The sequence below is a fragment of the Chionomys nivalis genome, chromosome 9 (genome assembly GCF_950005125.1).
Source record: "Chionomys nivalis chromosome 9, mChiNiv1.1, whole genome shotgun sequence".
NCBI classification, from domain to species: Eukaryota; Metazoa; Chordata; class Mammalia; order Rodentia; family Cricetidae; genus Chionomys; species Chionomys nivalis.
The window spans coordinates 22,795,701-22,819,731 of record NC_080094.1 but is presented as its reverse complement, the minus strand read 5'-3'; the positions used below and the strand labels follow the sequence as shown (position 1 = coordinate 22,819,731).

The 24,031-nt window shown below is 44.0% G+C and overlaps 1 protein-coding gene across 1 annotated transcript in view; it reads right to left on the bottom strand.

Moving 5' to 3' along the window:
- Positions 1–24,031, bottom strand: part of Pigu (phosphatidylinositol glycan anchor biosynthesis class U) — an 82,938-nt gene that overhangs the window by 17,506 nt on the left and 41,401 nt on the right. Inside the window, exons 7-10 of the mRNA XM_057781017.1 lie at positions 21,534–21,631; positions 8,291–8,445; positions 6,137–6,280; positions 4,148–4,272 (exon numbers count right to left, since the gene is read on the bottom strand). Coding sequence (XP_057637000.1) covers positions 4,148–4,272; positions 6,137–6,280; positions 8,291–8,445; positions 21,534–21,631 — 522 coding nt within the window. The remainder of the gene's footprint in view (positions 1–4,147; positions 4,273–6,136; positions 6,281–8,290; positions 8,446–21,533; positions 21,632–24,031) is intronic.

The window sequence follows — 24,031 nt, the reverse complement described above, 5'->3', positions numbered from 1 at the left end:
ATCAGCTTACTCCTCCACTCTGCGATTCTAAATTTCAGTTCTCAGTGGTTCTCTCTCATCCTCTATAAATACCTTGACTGACAAGCACATGTATTATTTCTAGAATAAAACTTGTAGGGCCTGGTAGCCCAAGTGGTTCTTGGCACTGTGACCCAGTCAGAGATAGAGGCTCCAATGGGGTGACAGGAAAGACACTGGGTACAAAAATGAAAGAGGTTATGAATGCAGCCTCTGGGCTGCAGACTTCTCAGTGTGCTTGGAAGACCTTCGTTAGTGTCCAGTTGGATTGAGGCCAGTGGTGACCTTTGCAGGAACAGGGAACTGCTACTCACTCTTGCTGGCTAGAAGGCTGGGAGATTAAAGCTCTATGCCAGAGCAGAAGGAACTGGGGACCTGGGGCACAGGACAGCTTGTTCCAGGCACCCAGAGGTGTCAGAGATAACAAGGCCTACACCTTTCATCAGACCTGGTAGGTCAGACGGAGTCAAGTTCCTCAGACATTCACGGGGCTGTTTATCCAATCTGTGGCACCACACTGAAGAACAGGAACTTCTGACAAGGCCCTTTCCCCCTTGAGCCTCAGGCATTCAGAAATAAAATGTCACTTAAAGTATCTGGTCTCATTAGGAGGGTCATAGAGGGAATTAGGGGATTTCAAAGGTCAAGGAGATTTTTTTTTTTTTTTTTTTTTTTTGGTTTTTCGAGACAGGGTTTCTCTGTGGTTTTGGAGCCTGTCCTGGAACTAGCTCTTGTAGACCAGGCTGGTCTCGAACTCACAGAGATCCGCCTGCCTCTGCCTCCCGAGTGCTGGGATTAAAGGCATGCGCCACCACCGCCCGGCCAAGGAGATTTTTTTTTCTTAAATTACATGCTAGATAAATGAGAACTTACAGCACAATGCTTATAATTTATTTGTATATTAATCAACATTCTTTTACCTTTATACAATAATTAATTTTAAAAAAAAAACAAGAAGAAATACAGCACACATTCAACTCCAGCCCTGTAGTAGCTGGCTTTGCATCTGGACCACTGCAGGCTGGCACCGGCTCTGCCAGCAGGCTGCTCTCTAACACCACAAGTATGCATCCCCATGACTCATCCTAACCCAAGGCTACAGAAGCCAGTGACTGAGGTTTATTTATTTATTTGTTGCTGTTGTTTGTTTTTATCAACACAGAGTTTCTCTGTGTAGCCCTGGCTGATCTGGAACTCGGAGATCCACCTGCCTCTGCCTCCCAAGTCCTAGAATTAAAGGCGTGTGCCAACACCACCTGGTGTGATGGAGAGTTACACCTGGGGCAGGGCCTATTCTTTTTTTCCCCACTGGCCAATACAAGAAATGAGGTGAGGTAGGATCAGGGAGATCATCAGTACTGCAGCTAGTGTTTCAATGGGACCCTATAACATTACCTATATTTGACTAGGACAAAAGACTTCACAAAACCTTAATAGACAAAGTCTACTCAGAGGTCCCAAAGCCCAGAAGACACTCATAAGTGAGTATAATAACTCATAGATGACAAGCCCCAAACAGGTGCTCCAGACATGAGCAGTCCTTGTACAGGGCAAAGCTGACAGCTACTACTCTGAACAGGAACTTCGGATAAGCTGTGTCTCTAAACCCCTTGCCCAACCAATCAGCAACAGCCTCTACTTAAGAGTCTATTAGAGGGCCGGGCGGTGGTGGCGCACGCCTTTAATCCCAGCACTCAGGAGGCAGAGGCAGGCGGATCTCTGTGAGTTCAAGGCCAGCCTGGAGTACAAGAGCTAGTTCCAGGACGGGAACCAAAAAAGCTACGAAGAAACCCTGTCTTGAAAAAATAAAAAAAAAAAAGAGTCTATTAGATCACCCAGGTTTCTGGAAACTCCTTCCTCCTTCTCTGCCTTATCATCCCTGTGGGCATAAAAAAATTTATTTCAAATATACACACACACACACACACACACATATATATATTTCAATGTCTCTGGCGTCTAAGTCTGAAGCTTTGACGGTGAGAATGTGCAGGGCAGCCCTGACTAATTATTACTGATGATAACTCATTATATTAAGATATTTTCTTCCCAGACTTAAATACCCATGAAAGATACTTTTTTTTTTTTTTTTTTTTTTTTTTTTTTTTTTTTTTCCGAGACAGGGTTTCTCTGTGGTTTTGGAGCCTGTCCTGGAACTAGCTCTTTGTAGACCAGGCTGGTCTCGAACTCACAGAGATCCGCCTACCTCTGCCTCCCAAGTGCTGGGATTAAAGGCGTGCGCCACCACCGCCCGGCCGAAAGATACTTTTTGAGAGAGAGAAAGAGGGCTCTCCTATGTAGCCTGGAATTCCCTAATATAGCTCTGGCTAAACTCAAACTTGCTATCCTCCTGCCTCAGCCTTTGAAGTGTTGGGGTTAAGGACCCACACCAGGATGCTCTTTTCAGCTGAGGGATGGAAAAGGAAAAGTCAGAGGCTCAGAAAGGCTGAAACAGCTGCCCAGGAAATCGGGACACAGACTCAAGTTCTAGTCAGTCAACAGACCGAGTTCAGCATGTGAGATTGCTGCATAACACCTCTGAGAAGGGACAATATTCTGTGCAGGGTTGACAGCTAAGGCCAACAACCTGCTTCAGAGAGGGAAAGACCCGTGTCTGAAGCCCTACCCTCCCACAGACCAAGGCATGCCCATATACTCTGATTGCCTCATGATTCATCCCTGGGTGATTCTCGGATGTCATGAGTGGATGATGCTGCCTCCTCTCAGCTCAGACTGGTCATCACGCCACCAGGCCCAGGAGTCACACCTGGCCTGGGCTTGCCCCGCCCACTTAGCTGTTTGCCTTTACACTGGGGCCTACACTTTTAGGTAGGCTTCCTGCCTGCAGCTGGTCAGTTTCACTTCCTGCTTGACACCCAGACAACCCCAAAACAACAACAAAACTAGCTTGCACTTGGAGTTCATTTCTGACACTTGGCTCCCCTCCCTTTGGAAGACAGAGAACTGGGAGGGTAACTGGGATCTGCTTCCTTCAAGGACAGCCGTCAAAGCCTTCCACAGGCATTTGCTGATAGTTTGTGCCAGAATCCATGGCGGATGACAGAAACACAGAGGCAAAGAATATCAGCCCCGAGGGAGCCTCCAGCCCCTGAAAAGAACTACCAAGGGAGGGGAGGGGGGGTAAGGGCAAGATTGGAGGCTTAAGGGACACAGAACACTTCTGAGCCATCTTCTGAGATGGGTAGAACTGAGAAGGGTCTTGGCAAGAAGGAGGAAGACAGGTGTTCAAAACCTGAGGCTACAGCTGCACTTGTCCAGTAGGAAACTTGGCCAGTGTCCAATAGGAAGTCTGGCCATATGTGGCGCCCTACATTTGAATTTAAATGAAAATGTTGGTTTCTGCTGGCACCTCGACTCACTCTAACCTCAGTATTCAGGAAGCTAAAACAGGATGACTGCTTCTAACCTGAGCACAGCCTAGGCTACACAGTGAGTTTCAGTCTAGCCAGGGCTACAGTCTAGGCTGTGTCTCAAACAACAAAAAACAAAATCTGTGCATGGAAGGATACCCCTGGAATCCCAGATCTGAGGTAAAGGCAGGAGGATCAAGGTCATCTTCAGCTACACAGTGAGCTAAAGGCAGTTTGGGTTATATGAGACCCTATTTCAGAAAGCTGGGAGTAGGGGAGAAAACAAAAAAATTAGACTTTGTATATTAGTAGCCACTCTATCGGAATACGCCTTGGACAGGGTCACCATTACAGAAACCAAGGTGAGGTTCCCAGAGCTAGGCATCAATCCTAGTCTTCCACAGCAGTCACAGAACCTTCAACAAGTAAGTGGCTCTGCCTTTCTGTACCTCAGTTTTCTCATCTGTATAAAAGAGATTCTTACCTCAAAGGCTGAGGCAGAGACCAAATGAGCTAATGATTGACAATGGCCAGGTGCAGAGACAAGTGCTCTATAAATAAATGGTGGTTATCTGTATCTTCATCACTGCTCTCAGCACCAGGGGGCACAGGGGCGCACGTACACAGACTGCCTCTTTCTCAGCGCTGCCAGCACAGCAGGCACCCAGTAGATGCTCATCAGCTCCCTCCTCCCAGCTGCTCTGCCCAAGGGTTAGTTGAACTGGAAGGCACCCCATGAAGAGAGTCAAACTACTCACATCTGTAAAGATGGTTCCACACAGGGAGGAAAGCCATGTAGAGGGCCACATCTCCCACAGTTGGATAGGACTTGAAGATAGAGATGATGGCGATCTGGATGAACATGAAGAAGATGGGGTGCTCCCTGGAGTAGGGCAGGGAAGACAAACATGCAGAGAGATTAGCCAGGGACCAGTCCAACTCTTATAGACTCCTGACCCCATTCCACAAACCATAAGTACTCCCTAAGGGAACTCAGGCAAAGGCTGCCTTACTACTCACAAGGCATGGATGGCAAGGCCCCACTAGCAGAGCAGAAAAATGCAGAGATCAAGAAATTCCCAGAGGTGGCAAGAAAGACGAGACAAACATCAGCGAACCAGTTTACAGGGATACTGCCCATCAATAGCCACCTCTTATCTACCAGCTTTGGGCCTGGCCCCCAGGAACCAAAGCAAGAAAGCAAATTAAGTCAGTATTCCTTATTAGTAGCCTAAATGACTGCAACAGTCCCAAGACAGGTAGTGCCTGCTAGCTGATGGCTTGCTCACTGACAATTTATTTGGTCAGAGCAATATGTACACCCTTAATGTCCAGAAAGAGAACTGAAAGTTACATGCAGCATTTTTAGCTCTTCAGGGGCCAGGATTCATTCTCTCTGTCTCTGTCTCTGTCTCTCTCTCTCTCTCACTCACACACACACTCTGTCTCTGTCTCTCTCTCTGTTTTGTTTGTTTCGAGACAGGGTTTCTTTGTAGCTTTGGTGCCTGTCCTGGAACTAGCTCTTGTAGAGCAGGCTGGCCTCGAACTCACAGAGATCCACCTGTCTCTGCCTCCCAAATGCTGGGATTAAAGGTGTGTGCCACCACCGCCCGGCTCTCTCTTTTGTTTTTTAAGGTGGGGTCTCATGTAGCACAGGTTGGCCTACAACTCGCTACATAGTTGAGGCTAACCTTGGCTTTTTCTTACTCACTTCCCTTTAGCTCTTGCTGTGCTCTCAGAGGGCCACCATAGAATGAGCCCAGTCCCCCCCTCTCCTGACTGTCGCTGCAAGACCCGGGAAGCACCAAGGAGAGGAGGTGATGTTATTAGGAGCTCTGTAGACACACAGCTCCATCACTGACTTCATTTTCCTTACCTAGGAAGGACAGGAGGCAGGAATCTCTTGATTCCTGATCCTCTTGCCTCTATTTTCTTAGGTGCTAGGATTACGGGCAACTACCATGACTGCCTCAGAGTGGAATTTTTGGGACCTTAAACTAGTAACCGCTGAAACTGATTTTAAATTAATGAACTGCCATGGCTCCCATTCCCTGAGCCCTTTTTTCTAAAATGATTCTGTAAAAAGTTTTTCCTACATTATCTCAGACGATCCTCACAGCACCACAGCCAGCCCTCTGGGTAGATTCCTGCCTCCTGTCTTTCCTAGGTAAGGAAAATGAAGTCAGTGATGGAGCTGTGTGTCTACAGAGCTCCTAATACCACCACCTCCTCTTCTTGGTGCTTCCCGGGTCTTGCAGCGACAGTCAGGAAAGGGGGGGACTGGGCTCATTCTATGGTGGCCCTCTGAGAGCACAGCAACCAGACTCACTTTTCCCAAAGACATCCTCAGTGTAACCTCTGCTCTACCCTGGAATGGTGATCAGACTAAATAGTAATGTGGCTGCAGACATCTCTAGGTGAGATCAGGGGAACCAGGACTCCAAAGCATCCTCCCTGCAATCTGTACTTGTGTGTGACTCTCAACTGCTGACCTTGGCTACTGGCACATGATCAAAAAAGCCAAAAGCCGCCGGGCGGTGGTGGCGCACGCCTTTAATCCCAGCACTTGGGAGGCAGAGGCAGGCGGATCTCTGTGAGTTCGAGACCAGCCTGGTCTACAAGAGCTAGTTCCAGGACAGGCTCCAAAACCACAGAGAAACCCTGTCTCGAAAAACCAAAAAAAAAAGCCAAAAGCCTGATGGCAGGTGGTACAAGTCTGAAGGATAGCTCAGGTCACATGAACTTACTTTAATTTGATGGCCAATGGGACTGTGTAGAAGAAGACGTTGATCTGAAACACGCAGACAAAGAAGAGGCTGAAGTGCTCAAACATCTCTGCAAAGAAGTACCAGAAGAGACCAATGTTTGGGGTGAGATCCGGAACAGAGAGTCTGGAATAAGAAAACACAGGGAGAGAAAAGAGCAGAGTTACATGTGGCTGGCTTTGCCCTGCTGTTTCGAAGACTTTGGGGTCATTATTAGGTGACCAAGGATGGCATCATCCTTCTAAATGTCATAGTAGTGTAATACCCCATACAGATAATTTACAAAATACAGGGCCAAAGATGCAAGAATAGAAGCCATATCACACACTAGCCAAGGACTGGGGACACAGTAGAGTTGGTAGGGTGCTCACCTAGGGTGTTCAAGTCCTTGGGTTTGACCCCCAGGACTGCATTAAGTCCAAATGTAAAGTAGGGGGATGAAAAGCTTAAAATCATTCTTGGTTGAATACTGAGCTCAAGGTTAGAACAGGCTACATGAAGGAACAAAACAAAACCAAAACAAGCAAAACAACCAAAAACCAGCTAAGCTAAAAGAATCTGAAATGAAAAAGGGATCCATCCTAGAAATCAAGAGAGCAGTCCTTTTCTACATCAGGCCAGTTCACAATCAGGAGCAACTTAGTATTACAAGAGGAAGGAGACTTAAATAAACAAAATCTATTTTGGGCATTCCAAAGACTTGCCCAGAGGAACAAGCTCTCAGAGCCTGCTCCTCCCAATTCTTGTTCCACAGCCTCACAGCAGGAGCCAGAAAACTGCCTGCCTAAGCCTGCACCTGAGTATTCCAAGGGCTTCAGGAGCCTTCAGCAGGTGGTGAAAAATTCCCAAGGCTACAGAACTCGCTTGAAAAATTTCAGTTTATCTAGGAAACTTTTGTCTAGTTAAATCATTTAAGAATTGGCTGCAATACTGGCTCTTTCTAAAGTCCATGCTACCTTTGTACACACACACACACACAGAGGCAAAAAAACAAACATTTGTGGTTTTTGGTTCTCCAGTGCTAGGGATGGAACTCAGGAGTTCCAGACTGCACTCTATGACTGTGCTACACCCTGTGCTCTGTGTGTGTGTGTGTGTGTGTGTGTGTGTCTTTCAAAGGATAAAGACAGCAAGGGGCACTAGGCTGGGTAGTGACAAGAGCACACAAAAAAAAAGCAATGTTGAAACTGATTTGTTTATAATTTATTTATTTTTTTTGTTTTGTTTTGTTTTTTGTTTTTTTTTTGTTTATAATTTATTATCTTTACTTTATTGGGTTTTTTTATGTTTGTTTGGTTTGAGTTTAGTTTTGGTTTTTCTTTTTTTTCTTTCTTTTCTTTTTCTGGTTCTTCAAAACAGGGTTTCTCTTAGCTTTGGGGCCTGTCCTGGAACTAGCTCTTGTAGACCAGGCTGGCCTCAAACTCACAGAGATTCCCCTGTCTCTGTCTCCCGAGTGCTGGGATTAAAGGCGTGCGCTACCACCGCCCAGCACTACCCAGCTTTTATTGGGATTTTTTGTTTGTTTCATTTTTGTTTTTTTTGTCTTTTTGAGAAAGGGTCATATCATACTATGTAGACCAGGCTGGACTTGAACTCACAGAGATATCTTGCCTGTGCTTCCCAAGTACTGGAATTGAAGGAATAGGCCACCACACCTGTCTCCAATTCATAATTTTAAAAAGGCAATGAATGAGGAAAAGGGCAGGAGAGACACAGTGTTCCCTAACAAATACATGTGGGAGTCTATTCTCTCCCTTCACCATGTGGGTTCTACGGATTAAAGTCAGGTGGTAAGGCCTGGGAGCTACCTTTACTCACTGAGCCATCTACGAGCCTCGGAAGTGCTCTTTAATAGCTAACGAAAGGTGCTGAAGAGCAGAGGTCTCAAACTTTGTTCCCTGTACTACTCTAGTACCAGGAGTACTTGAGAAATGAAATTCTTGATCTCTGTCTCACAGCTTCTTCATCAGAGCCCCTAGGGATGGGCCAGTAATCTGGATGTCAGAAGCTCTGAAGCATCTTAAAACATGAGGACCCCTGCTGTCGACTGCCTATATAGTCTTCTCCCTGGGATTCCACTGGGAGCTACAAAAACCAAATTAGCTTCCAGAAATCTCTCATGAAGTCTGTACTTACATGAAACCGTAGACTGCAGGGATGAAATCCCAGGAGCTGAGAAGGAAGAAGGAGAGGCAAACTATTACCACTAGGCTTCCTACATACATCGTGGCATACTCCCAAGCGAAGATCCAGAAGGCTTTGCTCTTCACTGTCACAGGGATGTATTGCCGCTAGGAGAGAGGCCAGAACAGGACATTTAGGGACACCGAGGATGAAAAACAGCTATCAGCTTATACATAAAAATTCCTTCTATAAAACCAAGCCATGGCACATAGGTTTACAATTTTGTTGTTTCTTTCCTTCCTTCCTGGTTTTTGTTTTTTCGAGACTGTGTAGCCCTGGCTGTCCTGGAACTTGCTCTGTAGACCAGGTTGGCCTTGAACTCATAGAGATCCACCTATTTTGTCTCCCGAGTACTGGGATTAAAGATATGTGCTTCTGCCACCACCACCCGACACCAATTCTTTTCTTAAACTAGAAAAAAAAATTACGAGTGTTTTGTAAAAGGTATTAAGAGTGTGTGTAGGGCTGGAGAGATGGCTCAGTGGTTAAGAGCACTGACTGCTCTTCCAGAGGTCCTGAGTTCAATTCCCAGCAACCACATGGTGGCTCACAACCATATGTAATGAGATCTGGTGCCCTCTTCTGGCATGTGGGTGAACATGGAGGCAGAATGTTGTATACATAATAAATAAATCTTAAAAAAAAAAAAAAAAAGAGTGTGTGTATTCTCTGCCTGAGACCTACTAACACTATTAGAGGTCTGCATCCTGGAGATGCATACAAAACACCACTTAGAAAATACTCACTGCATCAGGAAGAAGAATTAACTGTCGAGCAATGGGACCATCACACAGTAGCAATGACATAAACTGCACCTATATATGTCACCATAGCTAAACCTCTAACATGTAAGGTTAATAGCAGAAATTTGCCAATAATCAATAGAAAATGAAAACATTTATACTATTTTGAATTAACCCAATATTATGTATTATTTATGCATATGTAGGAGTTTAAACATAAAAGTTTTATGAAACATAAGTGCTCTTGCCCACCAAGCCTGGTGACTTTAATCCCCAATATCCATACAATGGAAGAATCAAGTCCTTCAAGTTGAGCACTGACTTCCTCACGTGTACTGAAGCTCATGTGTGTACTGACTTCCTCACATGTACTGCGGCTCGTGTGTGCACTGACTTGCTCACGTGTACTGCGGCTCGTGTGTGCACTGACTTCCTCACATGTACTCTGGCTCATGTGTGCACTGACTTCCTTACATGTACTGTAGCATGACTGTACCATTACCAAAAAATATACATTTTAAATGTAATTTTAAAAAATAAAAAGAAAGGATATACACTGAAGTCATAATAGCTTTCCAAGGCAGAAAGAAAAAAAAACCCACAGGACTTTATAAATTACATTCTGCATGTGAAAGTCAGGAGGCAGCTTACGGGAGTTGGTTCTGGCTCTTCCCTAGGTGAGTCTCACAGAGCAGACTCAGACTATCGGGATTGACAGCAGGTGCCTTAACCCAGTGAGCCATGTCACTGGCTCCATAATGTTCAATACGTATGTTAAGAGCAAATATTAGCCTGACATGGTGGCACACACCTTTAATCTCAATACCTGGGAGGCAGAGGCAGACAGATCTCTATGAGCTTAAGGCCAGTCTGGTTTACATGTCAAGATCCAAGCCAACCAGAGTTACACAATGAGACCTTGTCCCTGTTCTTCCCATAAAAAGCAAATATAAAATAAAATGGTAAAAAAAAAAATCTTGATTTCTTTTTAAATTGAGACCCTGGTTAAAAATAACTGATGGAGGGTTTCAAGTTAATATTTCTCTGCTTTCTAGAAGAAAGAAAAGTTAAAATTCAAAGGACACCATCAGAAAGTCTGTATAGTGGCTCACCCAGCACTGTGGCTGGGGTAAGAGTATTCCTGAGAGTTCAAGACTAGACCGGGCTACACAGTGAGACCCTGTCTCAAAAAATAAGCAAAATACTAGTGGGTGAAATTCCGAAAGGAAACAGACTTGTATAATCTCAAATTATCTTTCCGAAGGTACTAACTACAAGAAAAACCCAGGGTGGCCAAGCCTGATGACCTGAGTTTGACCCCCAAAATCCACATGGGAGGAAAGAAATGACTGTTGAAAGTTGTCCTTGAACCTCCACACACACAGTGTGTCTTGCACATGCGTGTGCTGGGCACTGGTGGCTCTTCTAGAGGTCCTGAGTTCAATTCCCAGTAATCACATCATGGCTCATAACCATCTGTAATGAGATCCGGCACCCTCTTCTGGCCTGCGGGCGTACATGCAGATAGAACACCGTATACATAATAAATAAATCTTAAAAAAAAAAATTATTTCACCTGCATCAAGTTCTGAGCTAAAACTGGGTACGGTGCCTCACACCTATTGATATTTGGAAGGCGGAGACAGGAGGATTGTTGAAAGTTCAAAGCCAGACTCAGGTAGCAAATGAATTCCAGGTCAGCCTAGGATAGAGTGAGACCCTGTCTCAAAAAACTGAAATAAGATAAAAATGAAACTAAAGCCATAGAGCATGCAAAACTCCAAGTATTTTTTTAAACCCAGAGTAAGTTTCATTATGGCATTTTTCTTTTCTTACAGATCAAATTTATTTATTTTATGTGTACAGTGTGCATACCTGGTACCAAGCAAGGTGTTGGATCCCCTAGAATTGTAATTGTGGATGGCTGTGAGCCACCAAATGGGTGCTAAGCACCAAACCTGCCTTTCTCCACGTGCTCGGGATACAGGTGTGCGCCATCACACCCACCTTTCACACGTGTCACTGGCTCTGCTCTGATCTGTATCTCTGCCGTCTTCGCTACCCTGCCCATCTCTGGCTGGTTCTCATTTCACAAGTTCTATTATCTGCATGTAAGGTCAAGACCATCACAAAATAGATGGAGCGTAACCGGGCAAGAAGCCTGCTCCACCCAGGGCTCTTTAATCTTGAGTCTGTACAGCTCTACTCTTCTTATCTCATTGTTTCCCCCCTTAAATGTGCTGTGATTATTTAGATAATGAGAAATACAAATGAAATTCAGTTCTTTAGTCTCACTTTGAGTTCTTTAAGTCACCACTTTGTGGTGGGTAGGGTAAGTTGGTGACAGGGTTTCTTTGTGTAGCCCCGGCTGTCCTGTAGAACAAGTTGGCTTCCAACTCAGAGATCTGCCTGCCTCTGTCTTCTGTGGAATTAAAGGAGTGTGTCACCACCACCCGGCCTCACCAGCACTTTGCAAGTGTTCAATGGCCAAATGTGGGTTATGACTATTGTACTTTTCAACTGGTGTATTTTTGTAATTATGATATATTGGGTGACTACTATATTTTGTGTGCATGTAATTACTGTATTGACAAAGGTAGGTGAATATTTCCATCATCACAAAAAGTTCTATCAGGGGCTTAAGAGATTGCTCAATGGTTAAGAGCACTTGCTGCTCTTCCAGAAGACCTGGGTTCAATTCTCATCACCCACATAGTAGCTCATAACTGTCTGTAACTCCTGTTCCCAGAGGATCTGACACCCTCATACTGACACCAATGCACACAAAATAAAAATAAATAAAATAAGGATCTAACAACTATACATGCACATACTGAAATGTTGGGAACTTCCCATCATCTCCCTGAGTCCTTATGAATGTTCTCCAAATAGAAACTCAGTTACTGAATAGGGGCAAGATAACCCTTAGGTGTCGACTCAGTTACTGGTGTTTTGACTTAGGCCCTGGGAAAGGGGCAAAGTGACCCTCAGATGTTTCCCCCCTTACCCGTCATCTGATCTGGTAACTGCTCTCCAGCCAATTATTGGTAATAGCCCTTTTGAGTAAGCCAATCATAATAGTTAAAGAACAACCCCCAGACACTTCCCTTGCTTCTATGGCTTTTTCCTTTAAAAATAGCCTATACCAGCTATTCAGGGTCTTTCTGGCTCCTCGAATTCTGAAAGATCCTGTCATGACAGAATTAATAAAATCCTCATGCTTTTACACCAACTGTAGTGTGAGAGATGGTCTCTTGGGGCGACTCCCTCCTTGATGGTTGGATTCAAGGGTCCAAAAACACATGGTCACCCCAAATTTATGTGTGTTCTAGGGACCCAAATTTAAGTATTTCCACTCACAAGTCAAGTTTTTACCACTAAACCATTTCCCCAATCCCCTCTTAAATTTATTTCCTAAAATTAAATACTACAATGAACTAAACCTATCTGTGGCCAGATCTGGTTCATGGATATATATAATCTCAAATTTACACAATACTTAAAATATCCAAAAGTCATACTAACAGGAGCTGGGTGGAGGTGGCATACACCTTTAATCCTAGCACTTGGGAGGCAGAGGCAAGCAGTAAATTTGAGGCCACCCTGGTCTACAAAGCGAGTTTCCAGGGCATCCAGGACTGTTACACAGAGAACTCCTGTCCCGAAAACAAAACAAACAAACAAACAAAAAATTTAGGGACAATAATTTTCAAACTGCTTGGTGAGGGCTTCTCTTATTACAGAAGGGAGAAGGCTTTTCAGGGCTAGACACTGACCCTAGAGCCTGTACATGCTAGGCTAGTGCTCCACTGAACTAATTCAACTTCCAGCAGGAGAGAATGTGGAGGCCCGAAAATGTGAGCCTATTTCCACATTGACCAGAGGTCAAAGTTGGAACTTACCTCCAGTCCTTCAAGATTATTGTTTCTATCTCAAAGGTCCCACCTAGATTTAGGTAAAGAGTGTTCTGCTCCCTCAAGCTTACTGTCAACAGGTGTGGCTAATAGCCAGACCTTGTATTTCAGGAATAGAGAAGTAGATGTGTTTCTACCTCAAACAAAAGTCTAAGGATCCGACCAAGGGTCCAGTTCCTTTGGATAACATTGGATTCCACCCAGGGAGTGGTTTGCCTACAGAATGTTTTGGTCTAGACAGAATGTTTAACTATGGGCATAGCCCATGACCTTCAATTGGTGTGTTCATTTCTTTGTATCAAGTTAATGCAGTCTTTTGTCTCACTCCTATCTTTTGGGGTCAGGGGTATTTAAAGGAATTGGAAATTAAACGCAGGTGAATTTCAGTACTCACTGGAACTTCCTCCCGATACTATCCTATATACTTTCTTTCATATTCTATATATTTTCTTCATATTCCTTACTAAGATTTTCTAAATCTCCAAGCCTCTACCCTGGCAAGAGTATTTTTGGCGAGGCTGGTCCCCGACGAGAGAAATTAAGTTCCCCTCTCCTTAATGCTCTAAAATATTTCCATAGAAACTATTTTCTTTCATGACATGAAAAGGGAAAAGCTAGTTCAGAATCAAGTCTTTAAAGGGAATTCAATCCAAACAATGGTTTTATATTTAAGCTGTTGGAATTTTAAAACAAAACCCCATAAGGTGGCTTATGCCTGTAATTCCAGCACACAGGACATGCAGACAAGGGTGCTTGCAACAAACTGCCTAGCAGATTAGGAAAACTGTGGAACTATGGGTTCAAGTCAGACACCTGCCCAATATACAAGGTGGAAAGAGATCAAGGAAACCATCTAATGTCATCCTCTGACATCTATAAGCAGACACATGTGTTTATGGGCATCTGCAAACACACTTGCCTCCCCCACATGGAAACACATGCACATATATACATGAAAACGATTGCATTTTTTAAAATTAATTTCTAAAATTTGCATTTCCCACTATTTGATGGTATATATGGGTGTCTTTGTGACTGTGCACGCATATGTGTACATGTATACATATGTGTGCACATGAATACAGAAGAGAACTTTGGCTACTTCTTTTTTTTTTTTTTGGTTTTTTCGAGACAGGGTTTCTCTATGGTTTTGGAGCCTGTCCTGGAACTAGATCTTGTAGACCAGGCTGGACTCGAACTCACAGAGATCCACCTGCCTCTGCCTCCCAAGTGCTGGGATTAAAGGTGTGCGCCACCACCGCCCGGCTCCTTAGGTACTTCTTGTAATGGTCTGTCCTGTCCCTTTAAGAGACAAGCCACGCCCCCCCCAAAGTTCTGCTTCTGGCCTGAGCACACCCTTGCTCACTTGCAAGCTCTCTCTCTCTCTCTCTCTCTCTCTCTCTCTCTCTCTCTCTCTCTGAGCACACCCTTGCTCACTTGCAAGCTCTCTCTCTCCTCTCTCTCTCTCTTTCTCCCTTGCCCAAAGAGGTAGTTGCTGGGGTTCTCCTCCCCCATTTCTCCCTCCAACCTCACTCTGCTTGGCATGCCTAACTGTCTAGGTCTCTCACCTGCCACAGCAGCTCCCTGCCTGGAACCCCGTGGCCTCATGGCCAGCTGCCCACTGCCGCCACTCAGGGACCTGCAGCATTTCTGCTGCTGCACCCCTCGGGGAACCGCAGCATTTTACTTAAACCCTGACACTGCTCACCCCTCTCCTTCTCTCTCTCTCTTTTAAGACACAGTCTTTCAGTAGCCTGGAACACAACAAAAAGGCTAGAACAGCTGACTATTGAGGCAGAAGGATCAAGGCCACCTTAGAACAGTGAATTATAAATACAGGAGCAAGCTCTGCCCTGCAGTTTGTCTGTCTGTAATAAAAAGGAAAGCTAAAAGCCCTGCTACCTCTGTCCTGGAGCCTTTCTGTATACAGAACAAACAACAGAAAGCTGCTATAGAAATAGAGCAGGGTGTAAAAATTCTAAATAAGGATCCCCTCCTGAAGAAGACCTGAGACGGATACAGTTGTCAAGAAAATCCTGATGGGACTGATTCCCTTGTGACATCAAGAAATGCCCTATCCCAAGACACAGAAAAATATGGCAATCTCAGGCCATATTTCTTCAATTCAAATATAAGAGCTTTGATTGTATTAAAGAAAAAAAAATCAAAGAGAACCTACAAGGTATTTCCCCAGTGTCTGTCTTTTTTTTTTTTTTTCTGTTTGTTTGCTTGGTTGATTGGTTGGTTTTTTCAAGACAGGATTTCACTGTAGCTTTGGAGACTGTTTTGGAACTAATTTTTTTTTTTTTTTTTTTTTTTCCGAGACAGGGTTTCTCTGTGGTTTTGGAGCCTGTCCTGGAACTAGCTCTTGTAGACCAGGCTGGTCTCGAACTCACAGAGATCGGCCTGCCTCTGCCTCCCGAGTGCTGGGATTAAAGGCGTGCGCCACCACCGCCCGGCCGGAACTAATTCTTGTAGACCAGGCTGACCTTGAACTGACAGAGATCCACCTGCTTCTGTCTCCCCCTCCCCATCATGCTGGGATTAAAGGTGTGAACCACCACCCCCAGCTTCCCCAGTATCTGTCTGTTACTGAAAATCACTGAAGAGAGCAGGATCACAAATGCAAGGCTTTAAGAATTCCAATTCCAAGAAAATGCTCTCTTCAGCAAAGCATATGTTAAAATCGGAACAATACAGAGAAGATAAGCACGTTCATGATGTGTTCCATATTTGAAGATGCTTTGAAGTTCAATAAAGCATATAGAAGATGAGAGAGAGAGAGAGAGAGAGAGAGAGAGAGAGAGAGAGAGAGAGAGAGAGAGAGAGAGAGAATTTCCTGGACTGTGCTAGGAGCTCCCTTAACCCCCGGTCTCCCTCACTGGTATCGCACCCAAGCTTTATCTTTCCTTTTCCCTTCTGTACATTAGTTTTTGTTTTTTTTTTCTATGTAGCCCATGCTATCCTGGACCTCTTTAGGTAATCAGACTAGCCCCAAACTCATGACAATCCCCCTGCCTCAGTCACCTGAGTGCTGAAATTACAACTCTGCATCACTACAAAGGAAACAAGCTCAGCTTGTTTTTCACTGTGGACTCCAGTGCCGTGCATACTAGGGCTGTCTGTTCTATTCTGCATGCTATCAGATCATAACACTGTAAGTATCTCCCTAATTTGGAAACTAGACTCCAAGCCAAGGTCAAAGGAAAAGCAGCATTGGGGGAGGGGACCAGATGGACTCAAACTATTGTTTTCCTTAGTGACTCACCAGGGAGCCAGATGCAGCATCCCTGCTTTTGACCCCGTGTCTCCTGAGAGAACAGAAAAACAGTCTTTCCCTACAGGCTCCAGAAACTCTACCAGCAGTATGGAGACAGGCTGATGGTGTCAAACGATGAAATACAAACTAACTTTACAATTCCTTTGACTCTAGAAAAGAAGTAATTTTCCTTTGCCCTCGTGATGAGTGACTATCCTGTCAACAACCACATCAATGCCACTTGAATACTAAATAATTACACCTACCAAGCTCTCATTAGACTATATTCTAGATACACAACATGCATTAACACCCCCCCCCCTTTTTTTGGCTTTTCAAGACAGGGTTTCTCTGTAGCTTTGAAGTCTATCCTGGAACTAGCTCTTATAGACTGGGCTGGCCTCAGACTCACAGAGATCTGCCTGCCTCCTGAGTGCTGGGATTAAAGGCTTGAACCCTTTCAACACGTTCTATTATCCCATTTTAAATTATTTATCATTATTATCAGTGTGTGTGCACACATGCATGTATGCATATGTGTGTGATATGTGATACGAAAGTCAGAAGACCACTCTGGGAAGTGAAGTCTCTTCTGCCATGGTGGGTTCAGGGGATCTAAGTTAGGTTGTCAGGCTTACACGGCAAGTGCTGCCCACTATCCTGCATTATATTCAAGGAAACTGAAGAGGAAAGCCAAGGATGTACAAACTAAGATATTAGAAACTGTGTCCTATTCCTTTTTTTCTTATTCTGGAAATTTTCAAGTATGAAAAAAAGTCACAGTGATACAATCACCAAACATGTATAGTCGAGTCTATTTCTGTGTTTTTATTTTATACCTCGTTTAAATGTTAACACCTTGCTGTGTTCAGGCTCAGGTTTTCTTTGTATATTTTTTTTCAGTTACATTTATTCATTATTTGTGTGTATGTACAAGTGTATTTATGTGCTACAGTGTACATGTGGCGGTCAGAGGGCCACTTGTGGGAATTGGTTTGCTTTCCTCGTTTGAGTTTTAGGGATACAACAGGGTCATCAGATTTGGAGGTAAGCACTTTTACCAGATGAGCCATCTTGCTGGTCCAAGGTCAGATTTCCTAGATAAAGTATGCATATAAAGGATGAAAAAAGCCAGGCATGGTGGCATGAACTAATCCCAGCATTCAGGGGACAGAGGCAGGCAGATCTCTGAGTTCAGGATAGCCAGGGCTACACGGTGAAATGTTGTCTCAGGAGGAGAAAAATAAGATTAAAGAAAATGTAGCTGGTGGCAGTACACATGTGTAATCCCAGCACGTGGGACGGTGAAGCAAAAGGAGAAAGGAAGGAGCAAAGGAGGAAGGAAGGAAGAAAGGAGCAAAGGAGGGGAGAGAAAGGAAAGGAGAAAAACGCACAGGTTACAGAGTTGGCAAAGAGCTTGCTGCACAAGCTTGAGGACTTGAGTTCAGATCCCCCAGCATCCCTAAAAAAGTCTAACATCGTGTCATGGATCTGTAATCACAGCTCTGAAGGGCAGAGACAAGGGGATCTTGGGGGTGTGCTGGCCAGCTAATTTAACTGCATCACTGAGCTTCAGGTTCAGTGAGACACACTCTCAAAAGAGTGGAGATGCCAGGCATGGTGGTACATGCCTTTAATCCCAGCTCTAGGGCAACAGAGGCAGGCAAATTTCTGTGAGTTTGGGACCAGCCTGATCTACATAGTGAGTTCTAGGTCACTCAGAACCACATACTTGAGTCTCTGTCTCACGAAAAATAAAGTAGAGAGCAATAAAGAACACCTCTGGCCTCTACATGTACACGCATAGGCAAGTGTACCTACACATAATCACACACACACACACACACACACACACACACACACACACACGGCAAATACATACTGTTATGTGGAAAATGCTTGAATTCAACAAGAAAATAAAAGAAAACCAAAACAAAGTAACTTTATCATGTAACTGAAATTTGTCTATTAAATTAGCAACCACAAATCTAATATGAAAAGCCAGTGCTGGCAGACAAGGAAACAGTTCACGCCCCTGTGGATACTGCTGGTGACACCACAGTCTGCCTCAAGCTTTCTGAGGAACAATCTGGTTTTGCATATAATAACTATAAAACTTTTCGCAGTCTTGGATCCAGTTAGAAAATAATAGAGAAAAGGCTTTTTATTGGCTAGGGAGATGGCATGACCCAAGTTCAAATTCCCATACTCACAAAAAAAGTCAGGCATGCTGCAAATACACCTGTAGCCCTAGCACCACTTGGGGTACAGACAATCCATGGGGCTTTCTGGCTACCAGCCTAACTCCAGATCCAGTGGAGAAACCCAATGTCCTCCTCTGGCCTCTAGATATCTACATGGACATACACAGCAACACATGACCAAACATGTATATGCATATACCAAAAGAAGAAGAAGGAGGAGGAGGAGGAGGAGGAGGAGGAGGAGGAGGAGGAGGAGGAGGAGGAGGAGGAGGAGGAGGAGGAGGAGGAAGAGTAAAAAGGATGGAAGGAAGGTATATAGGAAAAAGACAGGAAGGATGAATGAATTTCAATCTGGCCTGGTAATGTAAGCCTGTTATCCCAGTTACTGAGAAGGCCTGACTTCCATAGTGAGTAAAAAGCAGCTACCTTGGGTAATTTAGTAGAGGGCATTTCAAATTTTTTAAAAAGTAAGAAAAGGGTTGAGGATCTGGCTTAGTGGTAGAGCATTTGACTATTGTGGGTACTGCCCTACATTCAATTCTCAGTATAAAAAAAAGAAGAAAAATAAATTTCTACTGCACACACATACACACAAACTATTAACAATAAATAGGTATCTCATGTTCTACAAACAAGAATTAACCTTTTACCACTGTGCACATCGATATGATTCTAGATCACCGAGTAATATAAAATGATGAGCATATGATCTGTTCTAGTGAGTGGTGGTATACAGTCTGTCCTGGCCTACACAGCAGACTCTTCTGTATTTGAATCCCAGTGTTGCCAACCTTACACTTTGAAAAACTTCCCTTCTACAAATGGACTTAAATCCATCTCGGTCCTGCATTTGATGTGTGCTCTTTTATGGGACAGGACGAGTAGTTAAGGATCAAACCCAAAGCCTTTCATGAATGTTGACTGTTGGGCTCCACCATCAAGCTACACCCCCAGCTTGAGGTGTATACTTTTTGGTTCTTTGGTTTTGTTTGTTTGTTTGTTTGTTTGTTTTGTTTTTCAAGACAGGGTTTCTCTGGGCAGCTTTGGTGCCTGTCCTGGAACTAGCTGTTGTAGATCAGGCTGGCCTCAAACTCACAGAGATCTGCCTGCCTCTGCCTCCTGAGTGCTGGGATTAAAGGTGTGAGCCACCACCGCCCAGCAAGGTGAAAATTCTTTATAAGATGAAAAAAGAGCTGATTGGAAAGCAAGCTCCTGAGTCAGACTGCCTGAGCTCACAGTGCAGTGCTGTCATCTGATGGATTAACGGAATGAACCTCCCAACATTCTAGTTCTTTTTTTTTTTTTTTTTTTTTTTTTTTTTGGTTTTTCGAGACAGGGTTTCTCTGTGGCTTTGGAGCCTGTCCCGGAACTAGCTCTGTAGACCAGGCTGGTCTCGAACTCACAGAGATCCGCCTGCCTCTGCCTCCCGAGTGCTGGGATTAAAGGTGTGCACCACCATCGCCCGGCTTCAACATTCTAGTTCTAATTTATGTGTCTAAATGAAATATATTTACTCTACGGCTAAAAATACAATCTACCCCACTAAGTTCTTTAAAGCTGAAATGGGATGATGTCTGCAGAGGCCTTAACGTAAGTGCCTCGCATGCAGGCTGCTCTCCACAGACATCAGCACTTCATACTCTGCAATCGCTGGGTTCTAGAGTCACCGCTCACTACATTCTGAAGTAATGCAGAGATCAGCCAGGTGTAATGGTGTAAGACTGGTTAGTGCCTTGTGCTTCAAAATAAGACAATACCTACTATTACTTTCACTAGTGTGAAACTGTGACTACTTACTGAAAATAGCAGATGCTATTTAAAATTTGCCATTTTGGGGAACTGGAAAGGTGGATCAGTAGTTAAGAGCACTGGCTGCTTTTCCAGAAGACTCAGATTCAATTCCCAGCTCTCACAAGGCAGTTTGTAACTGTCTGTAACTCCAGTGCCAGGAAATCTGGAGCCCTCACACAGACATACATACATGCATGCAAAACGCAAATGCACATAAAATAAAATAAATAAATTTTTATTTTTTAAAATTGCCATTTTGGGCTGGAGAGATGGCTCAGAGGTTAAGAGCATTGCCTGCTCTTCCAAAGGTCCTGAGTTCAATTCCTAGCAACCACATGGTGGCTCACAACCATCTGTAATGGGGTCTGGTGCCCTCTTCTGGCCTTCAGGCATACATAGAGACAGAATATTGTATACATAATAAATAAATATTTAAAATTGCCATTTTGTGTAATCACTGTAAGAACCTTACAAGGCAAGAGCAATTATTAAGAAATAAAAACATAGCCGGGTGGTGGTGGCGCATGCCTTTAATCCCAGCACTCGGGAGGCAGAGGCAGGCGGATCTCTGTGAGTTCGAGACCAGCCTGGTCTACAAGAGCTAGTTCCAGGACAGGCTCCAAAACCACAGAGAAACCTTGTCTCGAAAAACCGAAAAAAAAAAAAAAAAAAAAGAAATAAAAACATAAATGAGCTCAAACATATCTATGTACATCAGGTGTAGAAGAAAGTGCCCAGGGCTGGAGAGATGGCTCAGTGGTTAAGAGCACTGGCTGCTCTTCCAGAGGTCCTGAGTTCAATTCCCAGCAACCATATGGTGGCTCACAACCATCTGTAATGAGATCTGGCGCCCTCTTATGGCATGCGGGCATACATGGAGGCAGAATGTTGTCTACATAATAAATGAAATCTAAAAAAAAACAAAGGAAAAAAAAGAAAGTGCCCAGAGTTTGGTGGATCCCAACTACAAATATTCTAAGTGAACTGTCCCTACACCCTACACACTTGCAACGACAGACACATCTAAAACTTAGTGGCCATGAAGACTCCTTTGTTTTTTAAGTGGCAGCAGGAAGACCAACTCCCAGCAATACTTTTAAAGTCTGCTTTGTTTTGTTGTGGCACCAGGGATTGAAACAGGGCCTCATGTGTATGAGGCAAACATCCAACCACTGAGCTAATCCCTGTAGCCATTCATTTCCCCTGTGATTCCTCCCTAGCCCCCTGAAGGAACCAGACCATGTACCAAGTGTCACTTAGGCACTGGCACCAGCAATTGCTTACCTGGAGGAGATAGAGAAGTCCTGGGGCAAACAAGGTGACTGGGTACAGAGACTGGTATGTTGATAAAGCAAGAAAAATAGCACTGAGGAAAACGCTGCCTGTGAAAAGAAATAAAGGTGTAGAATAACCCAGCCTCATCGATCAAGATCTCACACAACACCAAACTCCTAACTGCCCAATTACCTGCCAGGTGCTCCTCATGTGCAAGGCACTGTGCAAACCCAAACAGTAAACACTTGGCTTTGATTCCATGAAAGGAAACCACGGAAGTCAAAATCAACCTATACTGTCACAGACATGTTTCTTAAGAATTTTTCATATCCAGAATGATTTTTATAAAACCTTAGCCCAAAGATTTAGAAAGAGATAACACCTATTAACATCTATGTCTGAGGCACCAAGTTCTTTAACCTGAAACTACTGTTCATGATATTCAGAGCTGTGAAACCCAGCCCTCTGGATATCACAACAGCTCATCACTCTGTAATACCTCTCTCTATCTTGACTGTTTCTTCTTTTCCAAATAAAAACATATTATTGATGCTTTATTTTTAGGTCTCACTTTGTAGCCTAAGCTGACATCAACCTTGTAGCAATCCTTTTGCCTAAGTCCTCCAAGTGCTGGGGTAACAAACATAAACCATCAAATCCAGCTAAGAGTACGCTCCTTTTATTAATGAGGCTACTCCCTACAGAAATAGACCACTAGGGAGTCATTAAGCATGTAATGAAAGAATCTGTGATGATGTGAAAAGATACAATACCTTGTTAAGTGACAGGCTTATACCATCAGACTCAGCTTGTCTGTTTTCTTCAAAAACTTTAAAAATGAACATAGCCAGGTAGTGGTGGCATACACCTTTGATCCCAGCACTCAGGAGGCAGAGGCAGGTGGATCTCTGAGTTCAAGGATAGCCTGATCTACAAAGATAAACCCTATGACCAAAGAAACAGGGGGAAAAAAAGAGCATGCTTTGTTTTTGTTATAAAAAAGGCACTGATTTTTCTATTTGGGGGTAAAAAAACCAATGACAACAGCTATTCCCTTTCAGATGTTTTAAGACAACTAGGTACCTTTATATCAAGGTGAGAGGTTTCGATACAGACTTCAAAGTGACCTAGAAATCAGCTGAATATAATGGTTCAAAGCGCGTGTCTCATATGATTATGGTTTATAAAACAATAAAACTCATGGTCACTCTCCTGAGTGTAGAATCAACTCTTTACTAAAAATAACAGAAATCTTCTCACTTGTGTTTCACAAGAAGAGAAACCCCTCATTCTTCTCAAACCGAGGAAGTTTACACCTTTCTCAAGCTCCAGGGACACAGAGCTGATCAAAGCGCTCGTTCACTCACTCCTCTGTTTACTTGATTGCAATCTCACCATCCCCCCTAGTCAATCTCACCACCTCCCCAAGTCAAGCTCACCATTCCCCCCAAGTCAAGCTCACATCCCCCTCCCCAAGTCAAGCTCACCATCCCCCCCCCCAGTCAATCTCACCATCCCCCCAGTCAGTCTATATACTTGAAACATACAGGAGTCACCTTGGGGAGGAGAAAAGGCTAGGGACATACGTGTGTGATAGAACTAGAAGGCTCGGGATTCCTTGAATAACAATTTGTGGGAGATTGGCTAAGAGTGTGGAAATGCTAGAGAGAATTTATTTCACCTGCTTTTCTCCATATCTGGTAGCTGGAGAAAGGAAAGGCCCATTAAGAGCTGTGAGAGCAGGGAGGCTCCAACTCATTCATTCATACAAATGAGGTGAAAACACATGACCTTCACCTCACCCCCTGCCCCAGGAGACACCAGAAAGTGGAAGAAAACAGTTACCTCCTGCCCTAATTGCCTACAATCAATAAATACTTGTCTAGAACAGCTGTCTGTAAGACCCAGAGAGGAAAAGGCTAGCAGAGGGGTAGAAAGAGCTGAGAAATGTCTTGGAAAATGAGCGCTGCAGATAAGGAGAAAGCATTCTGCCTTCCTTTTTATTATGAATGAATTAATTTAGAAACATGGTCTCTACATAGCCCTGGCTGTCCTAGAACTCACTATGTAGACCAGCTTGTCCTTGAACTCACAGATATCCACCTGCCTCTGACTCCTGGGTGCTAGGATTAAAGGTATTTGCCACCACTCCCAGCCCTTGGATGATATCTTAAATATCATTTTTTTATTAGTATTAGGGATTATAAACCGGGACCTTGCTAGGCAAGTGCTCTACCACTGAGCTACATTCCCAATGCCTAGATGGAAATCTTAAGAAGGGGGAATCTATCCCACCAAGCTGTCTGTTAATAAGTGACATCAAGTCCAGCTGGGTACCTCAGCCCCACATTCCCTCTTACTCCAGTGCGCAAGCCCAGATTCATCTCTGAAGTAAGTCAGCTTTTGCTCTCATCTATCACCAGTGTTCACAGTCTCTTTCTTCTTGGCTCCTCCTTCTAAAACAGTGACTTATCTACAAAGACCCAGTCAGGTCTGGCAGTACACAA